Genomic DNA, 23,698 nt, shown 5'->3' with positions numbered 1-23,698 from the left:
AGAAAAAACAAAACAAAACAGAAAATAGTCTGCTTTGGCTTTGTGTTTCAACCCCACAGCTATCACTAATGTCTTTCTCCTCTATCTCTCTTCTTTCATTCTGTCTCTGATGAAGAGATGGTCCTTCAGTTTGCCAAGGCCAAATTCTCTACGTGCACCCTTTATCTTATACCCTTGCCTTTTTTTCTATCAGACTTCCCCATTCTCTCTCTTATTTTCAATTTCTCCCTATATATAGGCTCTTCCTGGCTGCCTACGAATGTGCCATGTCTCCCTCATCCTTTAAAAAACCTCTAATTTGATCCTACCATCCCTGATTAAGACTGTCTTGTATGCAGGGGTATGTTGATAAATATTTAACAACTGGCTCTCCAGAAAGAAAAAAATATTCATGATATACTTTCAAGTTTAATTTGTGTGGTTAACATTTTCTTCACCGCTTTCTTAAGTCTAGAAATTAACAAAATAATACATTAAGCCCTGAGGTGGCATTTGCTAATTTTCAAGGTGTAAATACTCACACTGAAGATTTAACAATTGGTTCTCACAATCCGGTACAAATTGAAGCCAGCACACCTCTGCTATACAGTACTCTCCTTTCCTTCTTAGCTAAACTCCTGGAGAAAGCTGTCTACAATAGGTGCTTCCATTTCCTCACCTCTCACTCCAACTTTCTTTATTCTGGCTTCCAACCTCATCATTCCACTGAAAGGGCTCTCAGCAAGTTATCATTGACCTCTTAATCCCCAAATCTAACAGCCTTTCTTCCCACTCACATAGCCACAGCTCTAATACAGGGCCTCTTTGCCTCTTGTCCTTGCTACGTAATAAACCTCATTGCCTTCTCTGCTTCCCTCCTCTCAAGGGAGAGCCCTGCTCCAATCCATGCTCACCATTCAGCTCCAAAGAGCTTTTCCTTAAACACAGGTCTGATTGTGTCATCTTGCTGCTCAGTAAATTCCAGTGGTTCCCTATTACCTCCATGATCAAATCTAAAGCTCTCTTTTGGCATTTAAAGCCCTTCACAACACTTTACTCCCCTCCACATACTCTTAAGATCCCTCTGCGCTGTCCCACTTGCAGTTCTTCCCATATGGCAATCCAACTCCAAATTCTGTGACTTTGTATTGGTAGTCCCACCCCCTCCCATATCTAGAGTGTTTGCCCCTCACTTCTCCCTCTTAAGGTTCCTTGGCTACCTTTAATACTCAGCTCAAATCCCAACCACAGGAGGCCTTGCCCGGCCCCCATCCCTTCTCTGCTGCTAGTCTCTTACCTCTGAGGTTACCTCCCTACTCTGTATATACGTTATATGTAAAAAGTTATGTACATATGTCTGCCTTGTTAGAATGTGAGCTCCATGAGGCAGGGACACCGTTATTGCCTTTTTTGGTATCCCCATTGCTTAGTGAAGTGCTTGATTCGTAGTAAGTGCTTATTAAATGCTTGTCGATTCAATGACTGATGCTCTTGACTCACATGGAGTTGACAATCTACTACAACCCCCAGATATTTTTTAGATTATCTACTGTTTTGGAATACTTCTCTGTTTTATACTTGTGAAGACCATTTTTTGAGCCTAAGAGTAAGATTGAACATTCTTCTGTATTAAATTTCATCTTATTAGATTCTGTCCAATGTTCAAGCTTGTTAGAATCTTTTTTTTATCTTGATGCTAATCAAATCTAATCTAATAATCCAATGTATTAGCTGTTTCTTCATTTATGTGTTATCTTAATTTTTAAAAAATAACTTTTTAATTGATATTTTCTGTTTCATACATCACCATAGTTTTCCCATGTGTCCCTCTCCCTCCCCTTCCAGAGAATCATCCCATAGGACAAAAAAAAATTTTGGAGAGGAAAAAAAAAGGCAGCACAACTGATCCATGAATTGAAAAAGTCTAAAAACACCCATGGCCCTTCTACCTCCATGAAGGGGTAGGCTGGAGGTATCTTCTCATGTCTCTTCGTTTGAGTCCTGCTTGATCTTTATAATTTTGTTACATTGACTTTTGATTTTTTTGATTGCTCTTCCCATTTACCTCGATGTAGTCCTGTATATGGTATTTTCTTTTCTTGACCTACTTCACTCAGCCATCAGTTCATATAGATCTTTCCATGCTTCTCTGTATATATCACACATGCTATTTCTTACGGGACAGTAATATTCCATTACATTCATGTACCACAATTTGTTTATCCATTGCCCATTTGATGGGTGTCTACCTTGTTCCCAATTCTTAGCTATCACAAAAAGCACTGCTACAAATATTTTAGAGTTTATGGGGACTTGTTTCTAATCAACAGCTCAGTAATGGAGTTCCTGGTTCAAAAAGTATCGGCATTTTAATCACTTTATTTGAATAATTCCAAATTGCTTTCTAAAAGTGGTTGTACCACTTCACAGCCTTACCAACAATGTATCAGTGTGCCTATCTTTCTACAGCCTCTTCCACATTGACTGTTGCCCTTTTTGCCAATTTTCATTATGTGAAGTGAAACCTCAGGGTTGTTTTGGTTTGTATTTCTCTTGTTTTTAGTGATTGGGAGCATTTTTTCCATGTGGGTAAATACTTTGCAAGTCTTCTGAGAACTGTTTCTCTATTGGGGAATGGTGTGTGTGTGTGTGTGTGTGTGTGTGTGTGTGTGTGTGTGTGTGTGTGTGTGTGTGTATCTTGGATACCAAGGCCTTATCAGAGAAATTTGATGCAAAGACTTTTTCCCATCTGCTCACTTCCTTTTTCCTAGATGCACTAATGTTGCCTGTGGAGAAGCCTTTTAGTTTCAAGTAATCAAAGTTATCTATTTTATCTTTTTAATTGCCTCTATCTCTTGTTTGGTTAAAAATACATCTCCTACACGTAGCTGTGAGACGCATATGCTCTGTTTCTCTTTTGATTGTTTTATAGCGTGATCTACATTATTAAGGTTGAGTATCCATTTAGAACAGGGCTGTCCTACCTTAGGTTATCTTAGGGCCGCATTAAAATAAAATAATTATCTGAGGGCCGCACCCAGAATAAAAAATACAGTACACTAATAGAAAGTGGGGGAACCTGCATCATCAATATGACAGGCGAAGGTGTGAAGCGCGAAAGCAAACACAAAACAACAAAGCGGCAACACAACAGTATAAAGGTAGGTGCATACTGACTAGTCTGCATTTTACAGAGGGAACGCATCCCACAGATCAATTGAAAATTCTATGCAATATGTTCGGTCTGTGATACTGCTTAAAAACACCAAAGAAAATTAACATCAACAAGATTATTTGTTAGTGATGGAATTAAAAAAATCTAATACACATTCCATGCAAATTATTATTTTATTTTTTCGCTTGTGAAAATTAAAACCCACAGGTGGGCCACATAAAATCACATGGCAGGCCTCATGTGGCCCGTGGGACGTATTTTGGACAGCCCTGATTTGGCATTTATTACGGAATATGGTATAAGATGTTGGCCTAAGTCTAATTTCTGCCAGACCACTTTTCAGTTTTCCCAGAAGTTTTTTTTTAAATCAAATAGGAAGTTTTTCCCTAGGTAATTTATGTTTTCCACTCAATCAAACACTGAATTATCAATTCTATTGTTTCTGATTCTCCCTTGTCTAGTCTCTTCCACTGATATATCTTTCTCTTTCTGAGCCACATACCAGATAGCTTTGGTGCCTGATGCTTTATAATATGGTATGAGGCTTGAAAGTGCTATTCCACCTTTGTCCTTACTTCTTTTTCACCATTTCCCTCAATAGCTTACATCTTTTGTTTTTCCAAATGAATTTTGTCATTCTTTTGTCATCTTAAAATTTGATAATCATGTCATCTATGTCTTTATTCAGACAGTTGATTAAAATGTTAGAAAGCACAAGTGCAAGCACAGATCTCTTGGGTACTCCACTAGAGACCTCCTTCCAAGTGGATATAGATCTCTTAATGACTATATTTTTGTAGTCATAAAGACTACAAACCATAGTCTGGTTTGGCCATCCAATCAGTTCCAAATCCACTTATTTGTATTATAGTATTAACATTAATAATAGTGATACCTATCATTTATAAAGCATTTTAAGGTTTTAAAAGCACTTTGCATATCTATTATGTCACTTTGCCCTCAAAACAACTTTATGAGGAGGGTACTACTATTATCAGTATTTTATAGATGAGGAAACTGAGGCTGAAAGAGGTTAAGTGACTTGTCATATAGTGAGTATCTAAGGCAGAATTTGAACTCAGCTCTTCCTGATTCTAAGACAATTTTCAGGAACTGTTTTCAGACAACTCTGTCTAATACACCACCTCGCTGACTCCTTAAAATTAAAAAAAAATCAATAACTTTCCATCTTTTCCATGAGATTAGCATGACAGATTTTGTCAAACGCTTTGCAAAAATCTAGGTAAACTGTAACATTTCCCTCATCTACTAGTTTAGCAAGGTTCTCAAAAGAGATGAAATGAGGTCAGTCTGGCATGACCAGTCAATCTTTAATGAAGCCTTAGTGTCTGGGATCACCATTCCCTTTTCTAGATGTTCATTAACTATCTCATTAATAGATGTTTGCTAGAAATCAAAGTCAAGCTTTTTCATCAACAGTTTTCAGATCTTTCTCTTTTCCCTTTTAAAAAAATTGGTATAACATTTGCTCTCCTCCATTACTATGGTAACGCTCCTTTTCACCATGATTTTTTCAAGGATTGCTCACAGGAGCTTAGTGATCACATTTGCTGGTTCTTTTAGCAGCTGAAGAATTCATTTAGGTGTCATGGCTTGAATTCACCAAGGTCAGTGAGGTGTTCCTTCTACCTCTGTGCTTATCTTAACTATCAGCTCCTTGTTACCCATTTTTGTTCTGTTCTTTCTAGTCCAGAGATCATTTTCCTTGGTAGTGAAAATAGAAGCCATTTGAATTGAACAGCTTTGCCTTCTCTCTATTGTTAGTTATCAGCATCCCTTCTATTCCGAGCAGCAGGCCTATCCCTTCTTTGTTCTCATTTCTCCAATACAACTAAAAAAACTCCCCCAAACTAGCCTTTTTTGTCCATCATTTTCCTCACCAGCATCACCTCATTTCAAGCATTAGTATGACTGGCTATGTTTGTCCTGCTACCTCTTCTTGCTTCCACCCTCTGTATATGTCTTTTAAAATTTAAATTTGTTGACAATGGCTCCTTCTGTATTTATATGATTCTCTTTAGACATCTCCCCCTTTTCCTCTTAATTGGAATAGTTATTCTTTATGTTTTCAGAATTTAGCTTTCTCTAGTGGTTTAATCCAGCCACCAAACAAGAGGCAAAAAAAAAAAAATCACACACACAAAGACAACAATAGTGTAAATAAAATTTATGTTAAGAAACAATAAAACTCAGGGCAAATATAATGAACAACGCTGGCACCGTGCTATTAGAGTAAAAGGGCTCATCCTTTCTGTAAAGTTTAGTGAAATACAAAAGTGGCCCATATTATCTATTAACAAATTCAGTCCTTTAGGTGCGTCTGACTCTTCATAATCCAATGGACCACACTATCCATGGAGTGTTCTTGGCAAAGATACTGCAGTGCTTTGCCATTTCCTTCTTCAGTGGATTAAGGCAAACAGAGGTTGAATGACTTGCCCAGGGTCATGCAGCCAGTAAGTATCTGAGGCTAGATTTGAATTCAGGTCTTCCTGACTGTAGGCCAAGTATTCTATCTACTTAACTACTTAGTTTCTATTAAACAATTTAGCTGAACTGTTTTCAGGAAATGTACTTTGTAGGGAGTTTGGGTATTTGTTGAGAATTTTCTTCTCTCTCTCCATATATATACATATATATATATATATATACACACATATCTATATATCTATGTGTGTATGCACACACACACACGCACACACACATATACATACGTACATATGTATACATGTATATCGATAAATTTTAAAAGAGGAGATTGGAAATTTATTTAGGAATACCAACTCTATCCTATTTTTTAATCACAATGAGTACAGCCCAGTTTCCTGTGAAGATGCTCATAATCCCTTATGCATATAGCACAGCTTTTAGGGATTGTTCATATCCAGCCAGGTTCTGGAACTTTGAGGTTTTGTCTAAGAGCTGCTACTGTTTGCAAAATTGAATTTTATTGTAGAGTTGACTAGTCTTTTCTTCTGGCTTGTCTAGTTTGTGCATTTCAAAAGGCTATTTTCAGGGGGGATAAAAAGGCAAAAAAACCAGAAATTGTGTTCTAGAAATCAGTTTTTGTTTACTCTTTTCTTCTGATGAATAGTGCTGAGTTCTACAGAATACAGAGGTCGTAATTATGTTTAATGGTTCATTTGAAAAGTCTATTTAGGGCTGGAATGAAGAGTCTCTTAACGCCCATGTCCTCTATCTTCCCTCTCCCCAACAAAACACCTTGTGTCAAGGCCCACACACAAGTAAAAAGCAATTTAATTCAGTTTTCTTCCAGAGATATATTTTAAAAGTGAATATTATGGACACTTGAGGGGGGAATGAGATGTGGGGACAGTAAAAACATCAAGACATAAGGGGAAAGGGAATGAGAGGGAAAGATGTTGGAAGAGCAAAATAGGTAGAGGGCATAGGGAAAAAACCCCCAAAGTTAGAGAGACATTTGTAGAGATACATACTGCTTTGTATGTATCTATCATGCATTTATCATCTTTTAGTTTATATTATGGTTATTTATGTACTTATTAATCCTATCCCACCCAACCCCTACCGAGAATATACCTAGATTACAATTCATGTGCCTTTGAATAATGTAAATTTCAATTTTGTGTGAATCATAAAATGATGCCAGGTCACATTTGATATAAAGCAAAATTCAATTAATGAGAAGAGTTGTTTGAGTTAGCTGAGGGTTTTAACACAAGGCTACTTTATCTGTGTGCATCTGTTTATCATTATGTATGGACATGATGTTCTGTTGTGTTAAATTTTTTTTAAAAGAGCCTTTAACAAACCGGACAAAAGGAAGAATATTTCAGATGGAAACACCTGCAGTGCAAAAAAGAAGAAGCTTGTTATTACACTAGAGCACAAATTTGATGTAATTTAATGCATGAATGGGGTTATAACTCTAAAACAGGACAAGATGTCAAGATGCCTGAATCTATGGTACAGAATATCCTAAAACACAAAGGCTAAAGGAAAAGGCAAAGTTGAATCAGCTTTTTGTGGTGTGCAAATAACTACAAGGAAGAGAAACACCACAGTTATAGAAATGGATGGATTGAAGACATCAATTAAAAACACATTGCTCTTTTATAGAAGGGTCATTCAGATAAAAGCTTCAAGTTTATTTAAGACAATGAAAGAAAAATGGAAATAAGTGGCTGGTGAAGAAACTTTTATCACTTTCAAAACTGAGTTCAATTGCATCACGTTAAAGTTATCAGAGAGGCAACCAGTGCCGATGAAGGAAGACATAGCAGCTAAATATTCTGACATTTTGAAGAAAATAATCAAAGAAGATACACTGATCAACAAATTTTTAATGTGGATGCAATACATTTATTCTGGGAAAGGATGCCTTCTTGAATGTACATTTCTAGAAAGAAAGTACTCAACTTGGATTGAAAGTGTTTAAGAATCACCTAATCCTTTTATTGGGAGCTCATGTAGAAATGTATTTTAAATGAAAACTAGTGCTTTTTTATTGGTCTCAAAATCTTTGCACTGAGAGTCTACAGCCATCATTTCTAGTTTTTTTGTTGGGCAAATAAGAAACTGGATGATTAATGTTATCAAACGCTGGTTTTCAAGTTGTTTATTCCGGCAATTGAAAAATATTGCAAGGACAACAATATCACATATTTGAAGCATTGCTGATTTTAGATAATGTCCTGGGTTATCTCTCTTTACTTTGTTCATTGTGTGAGAATATGAACATGCTAATTTGCCAAGATGTGTGGACAAAGCTCTCTGTACCTACTGGCATATGTATGGAGATTTAAAGGGAAGACAGTTCAATCTACACTGTAAAATATTTTAAACAACAATAATGATGTTTTCTGCACATTCTCAGTGTAGGCTTATCTCTAAATACCATATTCAGTAATTTTCTAATATTTAAAGTTTTTCTTTCTATATCTTCTCTATTACTTTGTAATAAATTTGCATTAGAAATACATTTTTCTTATCTTTTGTTCTTATATCACATTAATAAATAGATAATGAACTTATTTAAAAATTTATTTGCATATCTCCATTTGGCTGGAACCAATTACTGTATTTTATTAATGCAAGCACTTTGCAGAATTTATTATTCATACTAATCAGGACCTAGCTGTATATGTTCCTTAAAAGGAGGGTTTTGTTTGTTGTTCAGTTGTATCTGCCTCTTCATGACTCCATGGACCATGCTGTCCGTGAGGTTTTCTTGGCAAAGATACTGGAGTGGTTTGCCATTTCCTTCTCCAGTGGATTAAGGTAAACAGAGGTTACATGACTTGCCCAGGGTCATGCAGCTAGTAAGTGTCTGAGGCTACATTTGAATTCAGTTCTTCCTGACTCTAGGCCCAGCTCTCTGTCCACTGAGCCATCTGGCTGCTGCCCAGCCATCTAAGGGGCCAAAGGGAGGGACCACATCTTATTTATTTTTGTTTCTTCTTCAGTTCCATGGATATTGCTTTACATATAGTAGGTACTGAATAAATGTTGAAGATTGTTATTTGCATATATACAACAATCAAAAGATCGGGAGAGAAGAGAGAGAAAAAGGTGAAGAGTTCAGTAGGTTCTGAAACAACTTATGAGTTATTCTTCACAGCTTTTCACTGTTCTTTGTCTGCAGATCTTCAGAAATGTGATAGCCCAGAGGGAGGACACCAGAGAAGACCAAAGTAATTTTCCTTAAGCACAGATCTGATCTTATGACTGTTCTGCTTAACTAACTCCAGTGACTTCCTAATGCCTCTAGGATTATATATCTATGTGTGTGTATGTATATATATGTATATGTATGTGTGTATATATGTATGTGTACGTATGTATATTGAATATATTAAAACATTAAAAGTTAAATTAAAAATAAAAGCTATATTTGTATCAGTGTAGGTGTTCCTAGTGAGCACCCACACCCTCTTCCTCATGAGAAGTATAATAAATACCTTCCTCTGCCAAAAAAAGCTATACATATAAGTATATACCATGTACATATATAGGAATACATATACACAGTAGGCATTCGATGAATGCTTGATGAATAAATGACTGAAATTGTTTTCCGGAGTCTTAGTGGCCAGAGGAGTATTGCTGTATAGAAATTCAAACTAAGCCCTTGGACTGGAATAGCAAAAGAGCTCTCACCAGAGTAGAATAACTCTTGTTGTCTGTGTTTTTCACATGTGTTCCAGAGCACATTCCAATGTTATTGCAGATTGCTGTTTTACCTTCAGTGGCCATTTTTTGTGTACTGCTGCTTGGGACAAAACCTTAAAAATCTGGGATGTAAATGCAGGAGGGTTTCGAAGTGAGGGAGCTTGTGTAACCCTGATGGAAGGTCATGAAGGTTCTGTCAGTTCCTGCCTTTTTACCAGAGATGGTAAGCTATTTACATGATTTCAAATTCAGTATTACAGTGAAAATATGGCTTTGGGTTTTTCTAACTTTTCTATAAATACATGGGCTCTTTGGTAGGGTTATATTATACATAGCACAATGTTAACCCATCCTTGAAAGGATCTAACTCTTCAATAACTCTGCTATCTATAATAGACTAGGATGATGATTTTCCACAAGGACAATAGAGAGTGTCTACATAACATGAGACAAAGGAGCTAAGAGGAGGATTATATACCTATAGAAATCTTGCAATTAAAAATTGCAGATTTCTCACATCTCTTCTTTTTTCTCCTCCAGTGGCCACCAGTCTAATTCAGAGTCTCACAACTTTTCACCTCCACTATTGCAGTATGTTCTGACTTGATCTCCCTGCATCCATTCTCCAAACCATTCTCCACACAGCTGTCAAATTAATATTCTTCAAACCTAGAGCTAGCCATATTAACTCCCCTGCTCAAGAAGCTTCAGGGACTCCCTCCCACACCTAGGATAAAATAGAAAACTCTTTTGTTTGGCATCAAAAGCCCTCTGCACTCTGGTTTTAGCCAATTTTTTTAGACTTGTTGCATGTTACTTCCCCTAACATGCCCTATGCCCTAGTCGAACAGGCCTACTTGCTGCCTGCCATGTACAATGGTCCTTTGGACAGACTATCTTCCACTTATGGAATTTTCTCCCTTCTCATTTCTGCTTCTTGGATTTCCTAGTTCTCTTCAGGCAGAGCTTAAGTGATATCTCCTATAAAAGGTTTCTCCTGGTCCACCCAGTTGTTTGTGTCCCAATTTCTCTGGAGATTACTTTGTATTTACTTATCTGGGTATGTGTTGTATGCCACCAGTAGAATGTAAACCCCTTGAGGGTAGAGACCATTTGGCTTTTGTTTTTGTATCTTTAGCACCTGGCCCAATATTTTATACATGGTAAAGTGCTTAATAAATGCTTGTTAAATTTAATTGAATTGAAAATGAGCCAGCAAATACAGGATAGCCCCTGACCCACTCTCCCACACGTGGTCTTCCTGTCAACTATCCTTGTTCAGGGTGTGTAGTTGGGTCAGCCTCCACTCAAACCAAGAGCGCATCAGCCTGCACTGATGTTCCATTTGCCAGCCCAACAAGACGATACGTAGTTCAAAGGAAAAGATATTTAACTAAAGTATAACACATTTTTAAAAGGACAATTTCCACAAAACACACAAGGGTATATACTCCTGCAGATTCCCATCTGTCTGGCGAGAATAAGCACACACATAAGGAACATATGTGTGAAAGCGAACATGTATAGAGAGTGTACATGTGGCCAAGGAACATATGCAAAGAGGGCACACATAGAGAACACATATGGCCTGGGAGCAACTAGCACTCCTAGGGAATAACAGCAACAGCTAACATTTATACAGTGCTTACTATGTACTAGGCACTGTGCTAAGAGCTTTACAGTTATTATCTCATTTGATCCTGACCACAATCCTGGGAGGTAGGTGTTATTATTATCCTTATGTTTTTACAGATAAAGAAACTGAGGCAGAAGTTAAGTGACTCACCCAGGGTCACACAGGTACTAAGTGTCTGAGGCTGGATTTGAACTCAGGTCTTCCCGATAGCAGGCCCACTGTCCCAACACTAATTATGCCCATAATTTCTTCTGAACTGCTTCCCTTGCCTGGTACTACTTCCCCTGCAGAGCCACTGATAACCATGGCTGACCTGGTAACGTGTTGGAGCTACAGGGTGTTAGTTGGTAGACTGGTTGGACTTGTGGTCATCTAAAAGCCATGTTTCTACTAGGTGGCTCTCAGCTGCCATCTGCTGGTCTCCTCATGAATACTGTCGCTACACAGCCTCTCCCACCCAGGAAGGGGCAGCCGTGCACTTGGGCTATTCCAGCTGTGATATGAATTCAAGCCCACAGCCTTACCAGCCAGGCAATGGAAGATCTTACTCTTAGATTAAATGTGTTTTTTTGAACCCCTTTTGAGCCTGCATCTGTCTTAGTACCCACTCTCAGACCCTAGTCTACCATTTGACTTAAGGTGAGAAAATTCCTTTCACCTTTTATAAATTCCCAAGGTCTCCACCAAGACAGAGAGAGTATGGCAACACATTGTCCAACCTTTCTGCCAGCAAGAAAACCACTGCCTTCTCTGTAATAATATTAGGAAGTTAAGTCAAAATGCCTTTCACACATAATAGCAGGTTATTTTTTTAGATACAATTAGAACATGTTCTAGGTTTAGACTACAAAGCAGAACTCAAACATGTTTCTTCTGGAGTGAATAATGTCTTTAAATCGAATAGGTATAATACTAATGACCATTATTACAATTTTGGAGGTAATATAGGGATGAAAATAGAAGTAATTAGATCACTGTTTCAAATACACTTTCTTAAACAGAGTTTATTCATTCAACAACCATTCATTAAGAGTCTGCTATTTATTAAATACTATGCTAGGTACTGGGCAAGATGCATAATTTAGGTAAGATTCAGTCCCGGATCTTAGGGAGTTCAGAGTCTAGAAGGGAGATGAGACCACAAACACAGATCACAATAATACACACCCTTTACACACATCTACTAGAGAGTTACCAAAGTGCTATGTGAAATTCCAAGTGAAGGCCATTACTAATTACTGTGATGTGGCATGTATCTATCTCCCTTAATTCTAGGGATGTACGTCTGAAAGCAAAGAATACCTAAGAAAATAACAATAACTTAATGGGATTTCCTGAAACTGGTGTTTAAATGTTATTCTTATCGATCAGATTTCTTTTGCTCATAATTATGGTTATAGTTTCTCTTGATCAGAGACTGATTAGAGAAGTTTTTCAGGAAAGACTTCCTCCCATTTGTTAGATGCCAAGAAGCATTTCACTGATCATCATAAGGCTTCTGCAGAAGCCCCAATGACTCACAGATTCTCAGCTACTACATGTACAATGTTTGTCAATGAAAAAAAAAAAAAGAATGGAGGTACAAATAAATTAGCTTAGGTTTCCAAGAAAGTATTAGAAATAGCTAAGGACTGGTTTAGTATTTTTACTAATTAAAATAAAAACACTACATCTCAAAGTCAGAACTTTCTTCCCAGTGCTTTTTGATTATGTCCTCTATTGTCATGTTAATGGAGATGTGAATCATTCAGCCAAACCAGACAGGGGTTTTCAGCATCTTTTTGAAGTGTGACTAATAAGAGCCTGTCATTAAAGGTCACTCAGCTAGTTTGACTGACTAGAGGAGGGATGAATCCATGAAAAAGCCCATGAATTTCCAATTTTGTGTTTCAGCCTCACTTATTGTGTCTGGAGCATATGACAAAATGGTAACTGTCTGGGATGTGGCCGGAGGATATAAAAAGTGTACATTAAAGGTACTGATTTACTGATATGAGATAGAAAGAAGCCTTGTACAGATGACTATTGATGGATTAAGAAACTGAAGCAGGATTTCAGGACTGAAATACTGGGGTTGGATTATAGTTTGAATTGTGTCCTCATGGGTGCTCAGTTTCCTCACCTGCAAAATGAGGGGGATGAGAGCTACAATAAGCTTACTTTTCTCTACAATACATGTAGTTGATTTAACTCTGCCCAGGCAATTTCTGGTTTATAAGCATGTTACTCTCCAACCATCTGCCAACATTTCTTGAATGACAGATGCTCTAGAGGATACAAAGAAGAGTCAGACACAGTCCCTATCCCCACTGAGCTCACGGTATAGTATAAAAGGACAAGGATCTAGTGTACAAGATACCAGGACATGAAGAGTTAGAAAGGAGCAATTGCCAGATTAGAGGTCAGACAGTACAGTTCAATTCAGCAAAACTTCTGGAGCACTTACCGTGTGCCAGATCCTGAGCTTGGTCCTGAAGATGGAAAGATGAAAGCAGGTACAATCCTTTCTCTCATGGAACTTACTATCTAATAGGAAAGGTGTGAAAAGTACACAAATGAGGGTGATACCAGTTAGAATGAAATAAGGGGAAAGAACATAGTGCTTTTGGAAAAGTTGAGGAGGAAGAGATCTTTTCCAGCTTGGGGGTAAGGGTGGAGGGAAAGGCATCATGAAGGATATGAAACCTGAGCAGGGTCTTGAAGGAAAAGAGAGATTTCAAAAGGGGTAAGTAAATAATAGGACCTGACCTGGTCTCTAAAGGATGTTGGACATTCGATTAAACAGAAGAGAGAGAAGAAGACATTCAGACACTCCAGTTGGCGCAATGGCTTGAGTATCTGAGGAGACTGGTTTGGTTGTAGATGACCAGTGGGAGATATGACTGAAAGACTGGAACCAGACTACCTAGATACTATAATCCTAGGCTTTTATTCAGATGACCCCAGTCCTCAGAGAAAAGAGCAATTGTCCCACTGTCCAGTCTTTCTCTGAAGATCAAAGAGAATGATCTTTACTGGAAGAGTGTATTCTTTTCTGAGAATCAGCACCTGTACACACATTCATCAGGGCTGGGCTCTTAGTGTCCTTAGGAAGCAAAATACCTGGCTGGCAGCTAAACTCAGGAGCTCCCTGCACATTGTGTGCTTCTCTTTAGTCTGAGCCCAACTTCGTACAACCTGAAAGCACTTCAGACTTGGAGCTAAGTCCTGGAGCAGGAAGGTTGCATGTAGAGGGATGCTTAGGAAAGTAAGCTCTGTTTCTGGCTCTCTCGTGTGTTGCTCAGAAAGTTAAATGCTAGATTCAGTCTGATAATACAGATGAATTATTAATTCTCCTCAACCTCAATTTCATCATCTGTAAAAACGAAAGGGTTGGACTCAGCCTCTGAAGTCCCTTCCAGCTCTAAGTCTGTGATCTTAGGATCCTGTGAAATATGAAGACAAAAGGATAGTAGTATTATGTATATCTCCAAAATGGCTTATTAACCCATAGTCAAAGCCTGACAATCAGAAGCAAAGGAAATATTTAAAGATGTTATGAAAAATAGCCTGTTTCCCTCCATATAACCTGTAATGTAAAAAGTGAACCAGCCTTTTATTTTTTTTTTAAATTTTTAGTTTTTTAAAAAAGAACAAAAATCCACGTTCTCTTCCTCATACCTTCCTCCCTTATCCCTTTCCCCCATCCTGAAAAAGAAAGAAAAACAAAACTTCCGTTAGGACTGTGTATAGTCAAACAAAACAAATTTCCAGACTGGCCATGTAAAAAAAAAATCTATCAGTACTTTGAGGAGGAAGATCTCTCCTCCTCAGATTTTCCAAAAGTTCTATTTAACTATATTATTTTATTTAATTCTAACTGGTACCACCCTTGTGTACTTGTCACATCTTTCATATTGAACTGTAAGTTCCATGAGAGAAAGGATTGCACCTGCTTTCATCTTTCCATCCTCAAAACCAAGCATAGGATCTGGCACATGATAAGTGCTTCAAAAGTTTTGCTGTACATCACCTCTCTATCAGGAGGTGGGTAGCGTGTTTCACTTTGAGTTGCTTGAAATCATGGTTGATCAGAGTGTCTAAGTTTTTCCAAAGTTGTTTGTCTTTACAGTGTTGTTATTGTATAAACTGTTCTCCTGGTTCTGCTCATTTTACCTTGTATCAATTCATGCAAATCTTCCCAGGTTTCTCTGAAACCATCCCTTTCAGCCTTTTAGTTTCAACATTCCATGTCAGAAATATATTTAAAAAAATGAACATTAACCATCTTTAGCAACCCAAACTAAAAGTTCTCTTTCATGCAGCTGAACTTTTGGCAAACTGTGAGGCAGAAATAAGTATTGAGATAAAGTAATCTTAAGAGCTAAAATGGAATTCAAAAGCAGGAGTATAGTATTAAGCTTAATAGGCTAAGTAGTCTTTGTGACTTTTGTCTCCAGAGGAACCTCTAATGATATATTAATTGGTGGAAGCAGTGCATTCCCCCCCACTGGAGATCTTCAATCAGAGGTTGCAGGATCATTTGTCTGGCCTATTGTAAGGGAGATATTTGTTCTAAATGGTTCCTGAAGTACCTTCTGATTCTGAGATTCTGTGATTATAATTGTAAATCCTTTCCTCCTACACTATAGCGCCCTTTAGATAATTTGAATGCCAGTACAGTATGAATGACAATTGCAGGGTTTTTGCAGGTTTCTTTTAAAAAGGCAGTTTTACAAAACAGTTGATTAAATACAACTTTCCCCTTCATCCATTTTTCAGAATAATTATGTAGTATTCTCAAACATAATTCAAAGAAGTATAATTTTTAAATTTATTTTAAGCCTTTAATGTTTCTGTAACATGAAAAATAGCTTTGATTAAGCAAAAGAAGCAGAATTCATTGCTTTCATTTCAGTATAAGGTCATTTGAGAGTTACAGATACTAGTTTTATTCTGTTATAAAAGTAAGAAAGTTTTTACTTTGGGGTCCAGTTAAGTTTCACTTTCCTGCAGGGACATGAAGACTGGGTGATGGATGTTGCAATTAGCAACAACAGAAAATGGGTTATTTCTGCTTCAAAGGTAAAATTTACAAATATTTCATTGATTCCAAATCTCTATTGCATTAGGTAAAATTTATATTATATATATATATGCTATATATATATTTGATATCAGAGGAAATTCATTTTCAGAGCAGGTAGGACAATTAATATAGAGGCTCAATTTTAATACATAGTAGTGAGGAGAGAGCAGATGAACTTTTTGGCTGGGAAAATCTACTGCAGAAAGTCAGTCAAGAACTCTTAGTCTCCTTGTACCTACAAATTCAATCCAGATTTATCTAGTCTTAGGATATGTTAAAGACATTTGCTGACTTAAAATACTTTCATTTAAAATCATAGAATGTAAAGCTAGGAAGGACCTTAGAGGTCATTCTTACTTCAGTGATTTGGAGACAAATGTTTATACAGACATAAATTAATTTCTTGGAATCTTCCCCATTGCAGAGATTCTTGGAAATATTCAGTCATTTTCTGGAGAATTCAATTGTTTTCTTAATTACCAACAAGTCTAGCCTCTATATCATCTCCTCAACTTGGTTAAGTAATCCACAAGTGCTCATAGACCTCTTTGGACAGATAGCAAAAGGAGAGTCTCAAATCAGTTAAATTCATCAAATATTTATTTACTAAACACCTACTATGTTCAAAGTACTGTACTAAGTTGGCATTGACAAAAGCAGTGAAATGATCCTTTTCCCTTGTAATGATTAAAATTAAGGTAGACTGAGGCACAAAGTTCTGAGCATGATCAATTTCTTAGCAAAGCAGGAATTTACCAATAAATAGGATCTCAGCTTCCCCAGGAACTCTTAAGACCTCAAATGAATGGGACGGCTCTCTTTTATAATTTCGAGGAGTATAGAAAATAGGAAGGATAGCATCATAGATGGAAGAAAATATGATTTCATGGAAACTGGGAATGAGGGCTAATAACAACACCCCTCTTTTCCTCCTGTGACTAAGAAATGTTCATTGAGTCTGACTGCATATTCAAGGACAGAGAAAGTAGACCAGACTTCTTTGGTTAATGAAGCAGACATCTTTGAAGCATAGCTTGGCGGTATAAAGATACTAGACCAGACTTCCTGGTATCCACCTACCTCCCTCAAGGTTAACAGATTTCCTTGACACAATAACAGAACAGTGATTAACAGTACTGGATTTCTAAACTTAACTCATTACAGGTCAGCTAAATTTCCGAATTAAGTTCAGAGACTCAGAATCATGACTTGGGCAGTTACAGGGCAAAATCAATTAACTGTAAATAGGATCAATTAAAAAAGACACAGAATCAATCTGATTATTTCACTCGTAAGCCTTAAGGAACATTCCACTAGGAAGCATACAACGGTACATGGATAAGTAAATATAAAATATATACAAAGTAGTTTCTAGAGTGTGTGGGGATCTATAAGGTCTGTTAGTGAGAGGTGATGCCTGAGCTCAGCTTTGAAGGGAGCTAGTGACTCTAAGAGGTGGAGGTAAGGAAAGGGGACATTTTAGGCATGGAAGACATCCTTTGCAAAGGCTCAGATATAGGAGATGGAATGCCATGTATAGTAATTAGCGAGTAAGCAAGATTGGCTGCAAAGTAGTAGGTATGAGAGGGAGTAATGAGAAGTCTGCAAAAATAGAGAGGTCCCAGATTGCGAAGGGCTTTAAATGATAAATAGAGGAGTCCATATTTGTTCCTAGAAGGCAATAGGGATCCCCTGAAGTTTATAGAAGAGGAAAATGACATGAAAATATTATGCTTTAGAAATTTCAATTTGGCAGTTGGGTGGAAGATGGATTTGAGAGGAGAAAGACTGGAAGACAGGAGACCCCTAAGGAGACTATTCAGTAGTTCAGGTGAGAAGTGATGAGAGCCTTAAATAGGGTGGTGGTCTTATGAATGGAGAGGAGGGGAGAGATATAAGAGATACTGTGAAGGTAGAATCTATAAGACCTGGCAACAGGTTGCTTATGGGGAGTGAGGAAGAGCTGAGGATAATTCTTAGGTTGCAAACCTGGCTGACTAGGATGGTAGTATCCTTAAGAGAAATTGGGAAGTTAAGAGGAATGATGGATTTAGGAGCAAAGGTAATGAGGCCTATTTTGGACATGTTAATTTTGTAATGCCTGTAGGGTACAGAGATAAGGCCATCTGACAGGCAATTGGTGATATAAGAATGGAGCTCAGGTCATGGGCAGAGAAATGATAATTGAACCAATAGGAGCTCGTGAGATTACTGAAAGACAGAGAAGAAGTCTCAAGGTAGAACAACTGGGGTATAGCCACACTCAAGGGGTGGGGTATGGATGATGATCCCACAAATGAGACAGAGGAGAATTCCACAAATGAGAAAGAGAGGGAGAATTCCACAAAGGAGACAGAGAAGGAGAATTCAAACAGTTAAGAAGAGGACCAAAAGCTGCAGAGAACTCAATGAAGAGGAAAAAAAATGTTTAGGGCTTTTCATAGTTCCTAGAACATTATAGGCATTTAATAAAGGCTTGTTTGATTGATTTAGTAGTTAAGATTGTCCGTAAACTTGGAGAGAGCAGGTTCTATCAAGTACAGGGGGAGAAGGGCATCATCAGTCATAATGCAAAGGAATAAGGAGAAGGAAATAAGAAAGTGCTGGTCATGAGTGTGGATAACTTTTTCTAGGAGTTTGGCTGTAAAAGGGATATGAAATAGAGGACAGTTGAAAGGATGGCAGGGTCAAGGAAATGGTTTTTTAAGAATGAGAGAGAGATTGGAAGGTTTGTAGGCATCAAGGAAAGAAATAGTAGATAAGGAGAGATTAGAGGTGTTAGAGAGATGCAGAGAGTGACAGACAGAGAGAATGACCAATGGGGCAAACCCCAGGAGAAGACAGAGAAGGGGGGAATCAAGAGTGCTAGTAGAAGACTTAAACTTGGCAAAGAGATGAGAGAAAATGAGGAGAGAAAGAGGGATTATGTAAAGGATTTTAAGGTCTAGAATTGGGAAGAAGAGGAAATTCAAACTGCATGGCTTCTATTTTTTTTCAATAAAGTAGATGAGGTCCTTTGCTGAGATTAAGGTGGGAGGGAATTGCATAGATATTTTGAGGAGAGGGGAGGTTTGGAACAATTGCTGTGGGTAGTGTGAGAGTCTATTAGGGAAGAATAGAAGGACTGCTATGTGCCAGTGAGGGCCCAGTTGAAAGTTGATAACATGAATATGTAGCTTCATTTTGTGACTTTTTTCCAGCACCCAAGTAGAAGTTAAGAAGATAGATTGTAGGGGTAACCAGGGTTGGGATTTGGCAAAATATAAACATCAATAGGATAAGGGAATAAATGAGTTGAGGGTAGAACACAGTATAAGATTGAATTGCTTAAGTATAGGGGCAAGATTCTGAAAGAGGAAAGTCAGTCATTCAGTAAACATTTATTAAATACTATGTGCCAGATACTGTACTAAGTGCTAGTGATACATAGAAAGGCAAAAGATAGTCCCTGCCCTCAAAGAGCTTATGTTATAGTGGGGGAAGACAGTACATAAAAGGAAGCTGAAAATATGGATGGGGAGGAGGGAGCAGCAAACACCACTAGCAACACACTAAATATCTAGTGCACAGTTGGGAATGCTGTCAATCCGAATCAGAAGTTGAGTGGTTGGTCAAAGTAGACCTTTTAGTGTGGTCATGGCTATAGCTGTGCATCAGAAGCAGGGATTCTTTAGGTTGGGTGTAGTTCAAAACAACTCAACCACTAGCCTGGCTAGGTTGACATCCAGTCAATATCATTCAGGGTCTTGGCCAACCAACAAATCAGGAGCAAAGTGTCCCAAATTAACAATAATAAAATTCTTCTGGAAGTCATTTCTGGCATTGGCAAAGAGATAGGCAACCTAAGCCACTCCTGGAGGCCCTAGAGCCCCTCTGCTTGCAGCCCCTGCAGACGCTACCTCCTGAGGCAGCCCCACCATCCTGCTCATGGCCTTTGATGTCCACAGTGCTCAACTCCACATGGAATGATTCTTTTTTCCAAAATGAATAATACCTAGAGTATTTCCTGATGTTTTCATAGAGGTGTGCACTAGAAAAGCAGTCCTACCCTATCTTTTGACCATACTTTAATTGTTTGGAAATTCCTACGCTACAGTGTAATATGTAGTCAGGTGAACAGGCTCAGGGGTTAGAAGAACTGGGTCCTAATCCTAGTTTTGCCAATAATTATCCATGTGACTTAGGATGAATCACTTCCCCTCTGAGCCTTAGTTTTTTCATCTGTGAAATGGTTTTTTTTTTTTAAACGGGATGGTCTCTGCTGTGTGATGAATATTGTTTTTGAAATTTCAGGATACTACCATAAGACTGTGGAACATTGAAAAGGCTGATCAAATTCCTCTGTTAATAGAATACAGAAGAGCCCATGGTTCGCAAATAATTCAGGTTAGTATTAAAGCAAATGAAGCTTAATGTTGTCTTCCATTTTCTGGTTTTATAAATCAACTTAGTAGAGAAAAAAGAGGCACAGTTAGAAACCAGGACAACCTAGATCTATAATGATTTTAAAAAAGATTTACCTCTTATTCCCAAATGACTTATTTCTTTCTCTTACCCCTAAAAAGAGCAGTGGTTCTCGAGTCAGAGGACCTGGGTTTAAATCCTGACTGATGATTACTAGTGTGTGACTTAGTTTCGTCACCTGTAAAATGAAAGAGGTGAATTAGATAGTCTCTGAAGTCCCTTCCAGCTCTAGAACTGTGAAGCTACGACTTTATTTTCCTTATGAATAGTCTCAGTCTCCAACTACATGGGCATGTGTGTGTGTTTGTGTGTGTGTGTGTGTGGTTATCCAAGGAATTAACCAGGCACCCTACACCCACAGTCATGTCTCTGGTGTTGTGTTAAAATTGAGGTCAAAGATCCCGTCAACATCCTGTTAAAGGTGTCTTTGCCGTTGTCAGTAAAGCATTTCCACTACAGCTTCTTTCCTCTACAGACCTATTAAAGCTACCAAACCACCTGACAGATGCATTTCTGCTCTTTCTATGAATCCTACTTGCTTTTTGGGAGCAACTCTTTGGGTGTGGATGGAAGGGGAAAGGCAACAGATTCCTGTTATCAGTTGGTTAGCACTTCTGATGTGCCAAGACTGCCATCAGATATGCCCTTTGCCATACCAGAGCCAGCCAACCGTGAAGAAGTAGACCCTTCTAGACAGGAGCCAAGAGCAGACTTTACAATATGCTGAACAGCTGCCTCTGAGTTTCCAAATCTCTGTTTTTCTTGAAAGTAATTAGGTGTTTCTTTACTCCCTTCTGTTAGGGACAGAATAGGGTCTTAGGTTTGGGAGTGAAGTGCTAGAAATGATGGCTAGAGCGTTCAGGACTAAATTGTTTAAACAATATTTCTGTGACTTGGTTCATCATGATTAAAGCTAGACAAAAATGCTATTTCTATAGAAATACTATAGAAGTTAGTAAAATACAAAGCCAGAAAATACCAGTGTGTGTGTGTTTCCCCTCCTGATTTTTCAAAGAGGATGGGGGCAGGGCAGGAAAGGGGAGGCAAAGTTTTATAAGGTAAAAAGAAATCACATTACCTACCCAAAGCAGTATACACAATTTAACTCTTTAATTGTGAGGAAAACTCTAGAGTTCTTAACCTGAGGTCTGTAAACGTTTAAAAAAATTGAGAACTATTTCAAATCACGTTTTATTTTCTCTCCCTCTCATTACTCCCTCTTCATCCCTTCCACTCAGAACGTACAAAAAACAAGACCCCTATTACAGACATGTTTAGTCAAGCAAAACACACTCCAGGGTCGGCCATGCCCCCTAAAATACATCTCAATCTATCACTTCTCTATCAGGGGTGGGCAGCATGTTTCATACGAGTACTCTGGAATCGTGGCTGGCCATTGTGTTGATCAGAACTACCAAGTCCTTCAAAGATAATTGTGTTTCAACGTAATCGTCATCTTATGTGTTATAGTTTATGCAATTAACATTATCCTAAGAAGGGCTCCATCCATATGCTTCACCAGACCAATAGCCAGAGGGTTCCATGGCACAAAAAAGGTTAAGAACCCTTGCTCTAGAACTAATATTTGCTATAAGAACTTCCCCAAATTGATTTAAAATTGAGTTCAAAATAAGATGAAAATCGTAGAAATTTGGAGCTGGGAGAGGAATCTAGTAGATCATTTAGTCTGCCTCCCCCATTTGATAGATTAGAGAGTGAGGTCTAGGGAGGATATGACGGAGTGAAAAGAGTTGAGGTGTTGGAATAAAAAGACTTGTGTTCAAATTCCGACTCTGATACTTTGGGCAAAAAAAAATCACTTCCCCTCTCTGAGTCTCAATTTTCTCATCTGTAAAATGGCGATGATAGTGCTTTGCTACCTACCTCACATAGCTGTAATGGGGAAGGTACACACCTTGAAGTACATATAAAGTAGGTTGGTGTTATTGCTCCCAGTCCCATTACAAAGTCATAGCAGAGCCAGGATTATAACCTACACCTCCGAATTCCCATACCAGGTCTCTTTCCACTATATTATACTGGCTAGAGTCCTTCCCCAGAGTAAATCAAGCACATTTCTTTGATACCAGTCTATTACGTAGGTTCTAGGTGCGATGGCAATTTGGAAGAGGGCAGAATTGCCTCATAGATGAATATCAGACCTTTGTGGATTGGAGGAGGTTCAGCTTCCATCATGTAACCTCAAGTGAAACCACATAGTGCCAAATGAAGGCTAAATCTGGTATGTTTGGGCAATGCCAATAGCTCAGATAGATAATCTGGGAACAGAAAGTCATTGTGCTTTGTGGTCTGCTGGTACATGTTTAACAATCGGCTCTCTGAAAAAAAAAGTATGCATGACACACTTTCAAGTTTAAACTGCACTACTGATATTTTCTCCATCACTTCCTTAAGCTTAGACAATCAACAAAACAATAAATTAAGCCACGATTTGTACTCTTTGCTGAGTTCTGAGGTGCAAATCCTCACAATGAAAATTTAACAATAAGATTTTTGAGCCTGTCCAAGCTGGTTCTAGCACACTCCTGAGACCTGATCTCCAAAAGTAATTAGGTTGTAAAAATATATTCAAATTTAGCAGTTAAGAGATATACTTATTTATTACCTCTGGTTGACATGTCCTCCCTATTATTCAAATATTTTACATCAGTGTGAAAAATGTGAAAAGCCTTTCTCATGCCTACAAATTGATGAAGAATTTGAACTGGTACCCAAATGTCTATTCTGTCGATTGGCTTCTCCTTCACGATATGCTTTGTCAGCACCACCTGCAGTTGATGAAGATGAGAAAGATGTCCCAAAGAGTTGAAGATGTGAAGTCTTTGTCTGTACCACCCTGGGGTATGCATGTGGTTTGTAGACTCAGGCGTTCCGCATTTGGGAGCAGTATGGGCCAGTCTTGGGGGGATGACAGAACAGAACAGAACAGTGGTGGCCCTATTCTGGAATAAATACTTTATTTAATTGAACAGATCTAATAACTAGATTTCTTTGAGGGAAAAATTGAAAATGAACTCTGAAAATGTTACTACACTTTGATTATGTACATCGTAGCTGTTGCAGGTGAAAGAAAAGAGGAAACAAAGGTTTGAGCTTCTGAGCATATCGATTTATTAAGCAATGCATGCCAATTGCATTACAAATTGGGACCAGACCCCTGAGCTTTGGCTCTGGACTTTGA

General features: G+C 38.1%; 1 protein-coding gene across 1 annotated transcript in view; it reads left to right on the top strand.

Annotated features, from left to right (window-relative positions):
- WDR88 (WD repeat domain 88) overlaps window positions 1–23,484 on the top strand; it is a 58,202-nt gene extending 34,718 nt beyond the window's left edge. Inside the window, exons 7-11 of the mRNA XM_036748212.1 lie at window positions 9,364–9,551; window positions 12,858–12,940; window positions 15,960–16,028; window positions 20,326–20,418; window positions 23,168–23,484. Coding sequence (XP_036604107.1) covers window positions 9,364–9,551; window positions 12,858–12,940; window positions 15,960–16,028; window positions 20,326–20,418; window positions 23,168–23,326 — 592 coding nt within the window. The 3' untranslated portion in view covers window positions 23,327–23,484. The remainder of the gene's footprint in view (window positions 1–9,363; window positions 9,552–12,857; window positions 12,941–15,959; window positions 16,029–20,325; window positions 20,419–23,167) is intronic.
- Window positions 23,485–23,698: the final 214 nt, after the last annotated feature.

This window comes from Trichosurus vulpecula, chromosome 3 (genome assembly GCF_011100635.1).
Source record: "Trichosurus vulpecula isolate mTriVul1 chromosome 3, mTriVul1.pri, whole genome shotgun sequence".
NCBI classification, from domain to species: Eukaryota; Metazoa; Chordata; class Mammalia; order Diprotodontia; family Phalangeridae; genus Trichosurus; species Trichosurus vulpecula.
Note: the sequence above shows the minus strand (reverse complement) of the source record. Positions and strands in the feature narration are given on the sequence as shown.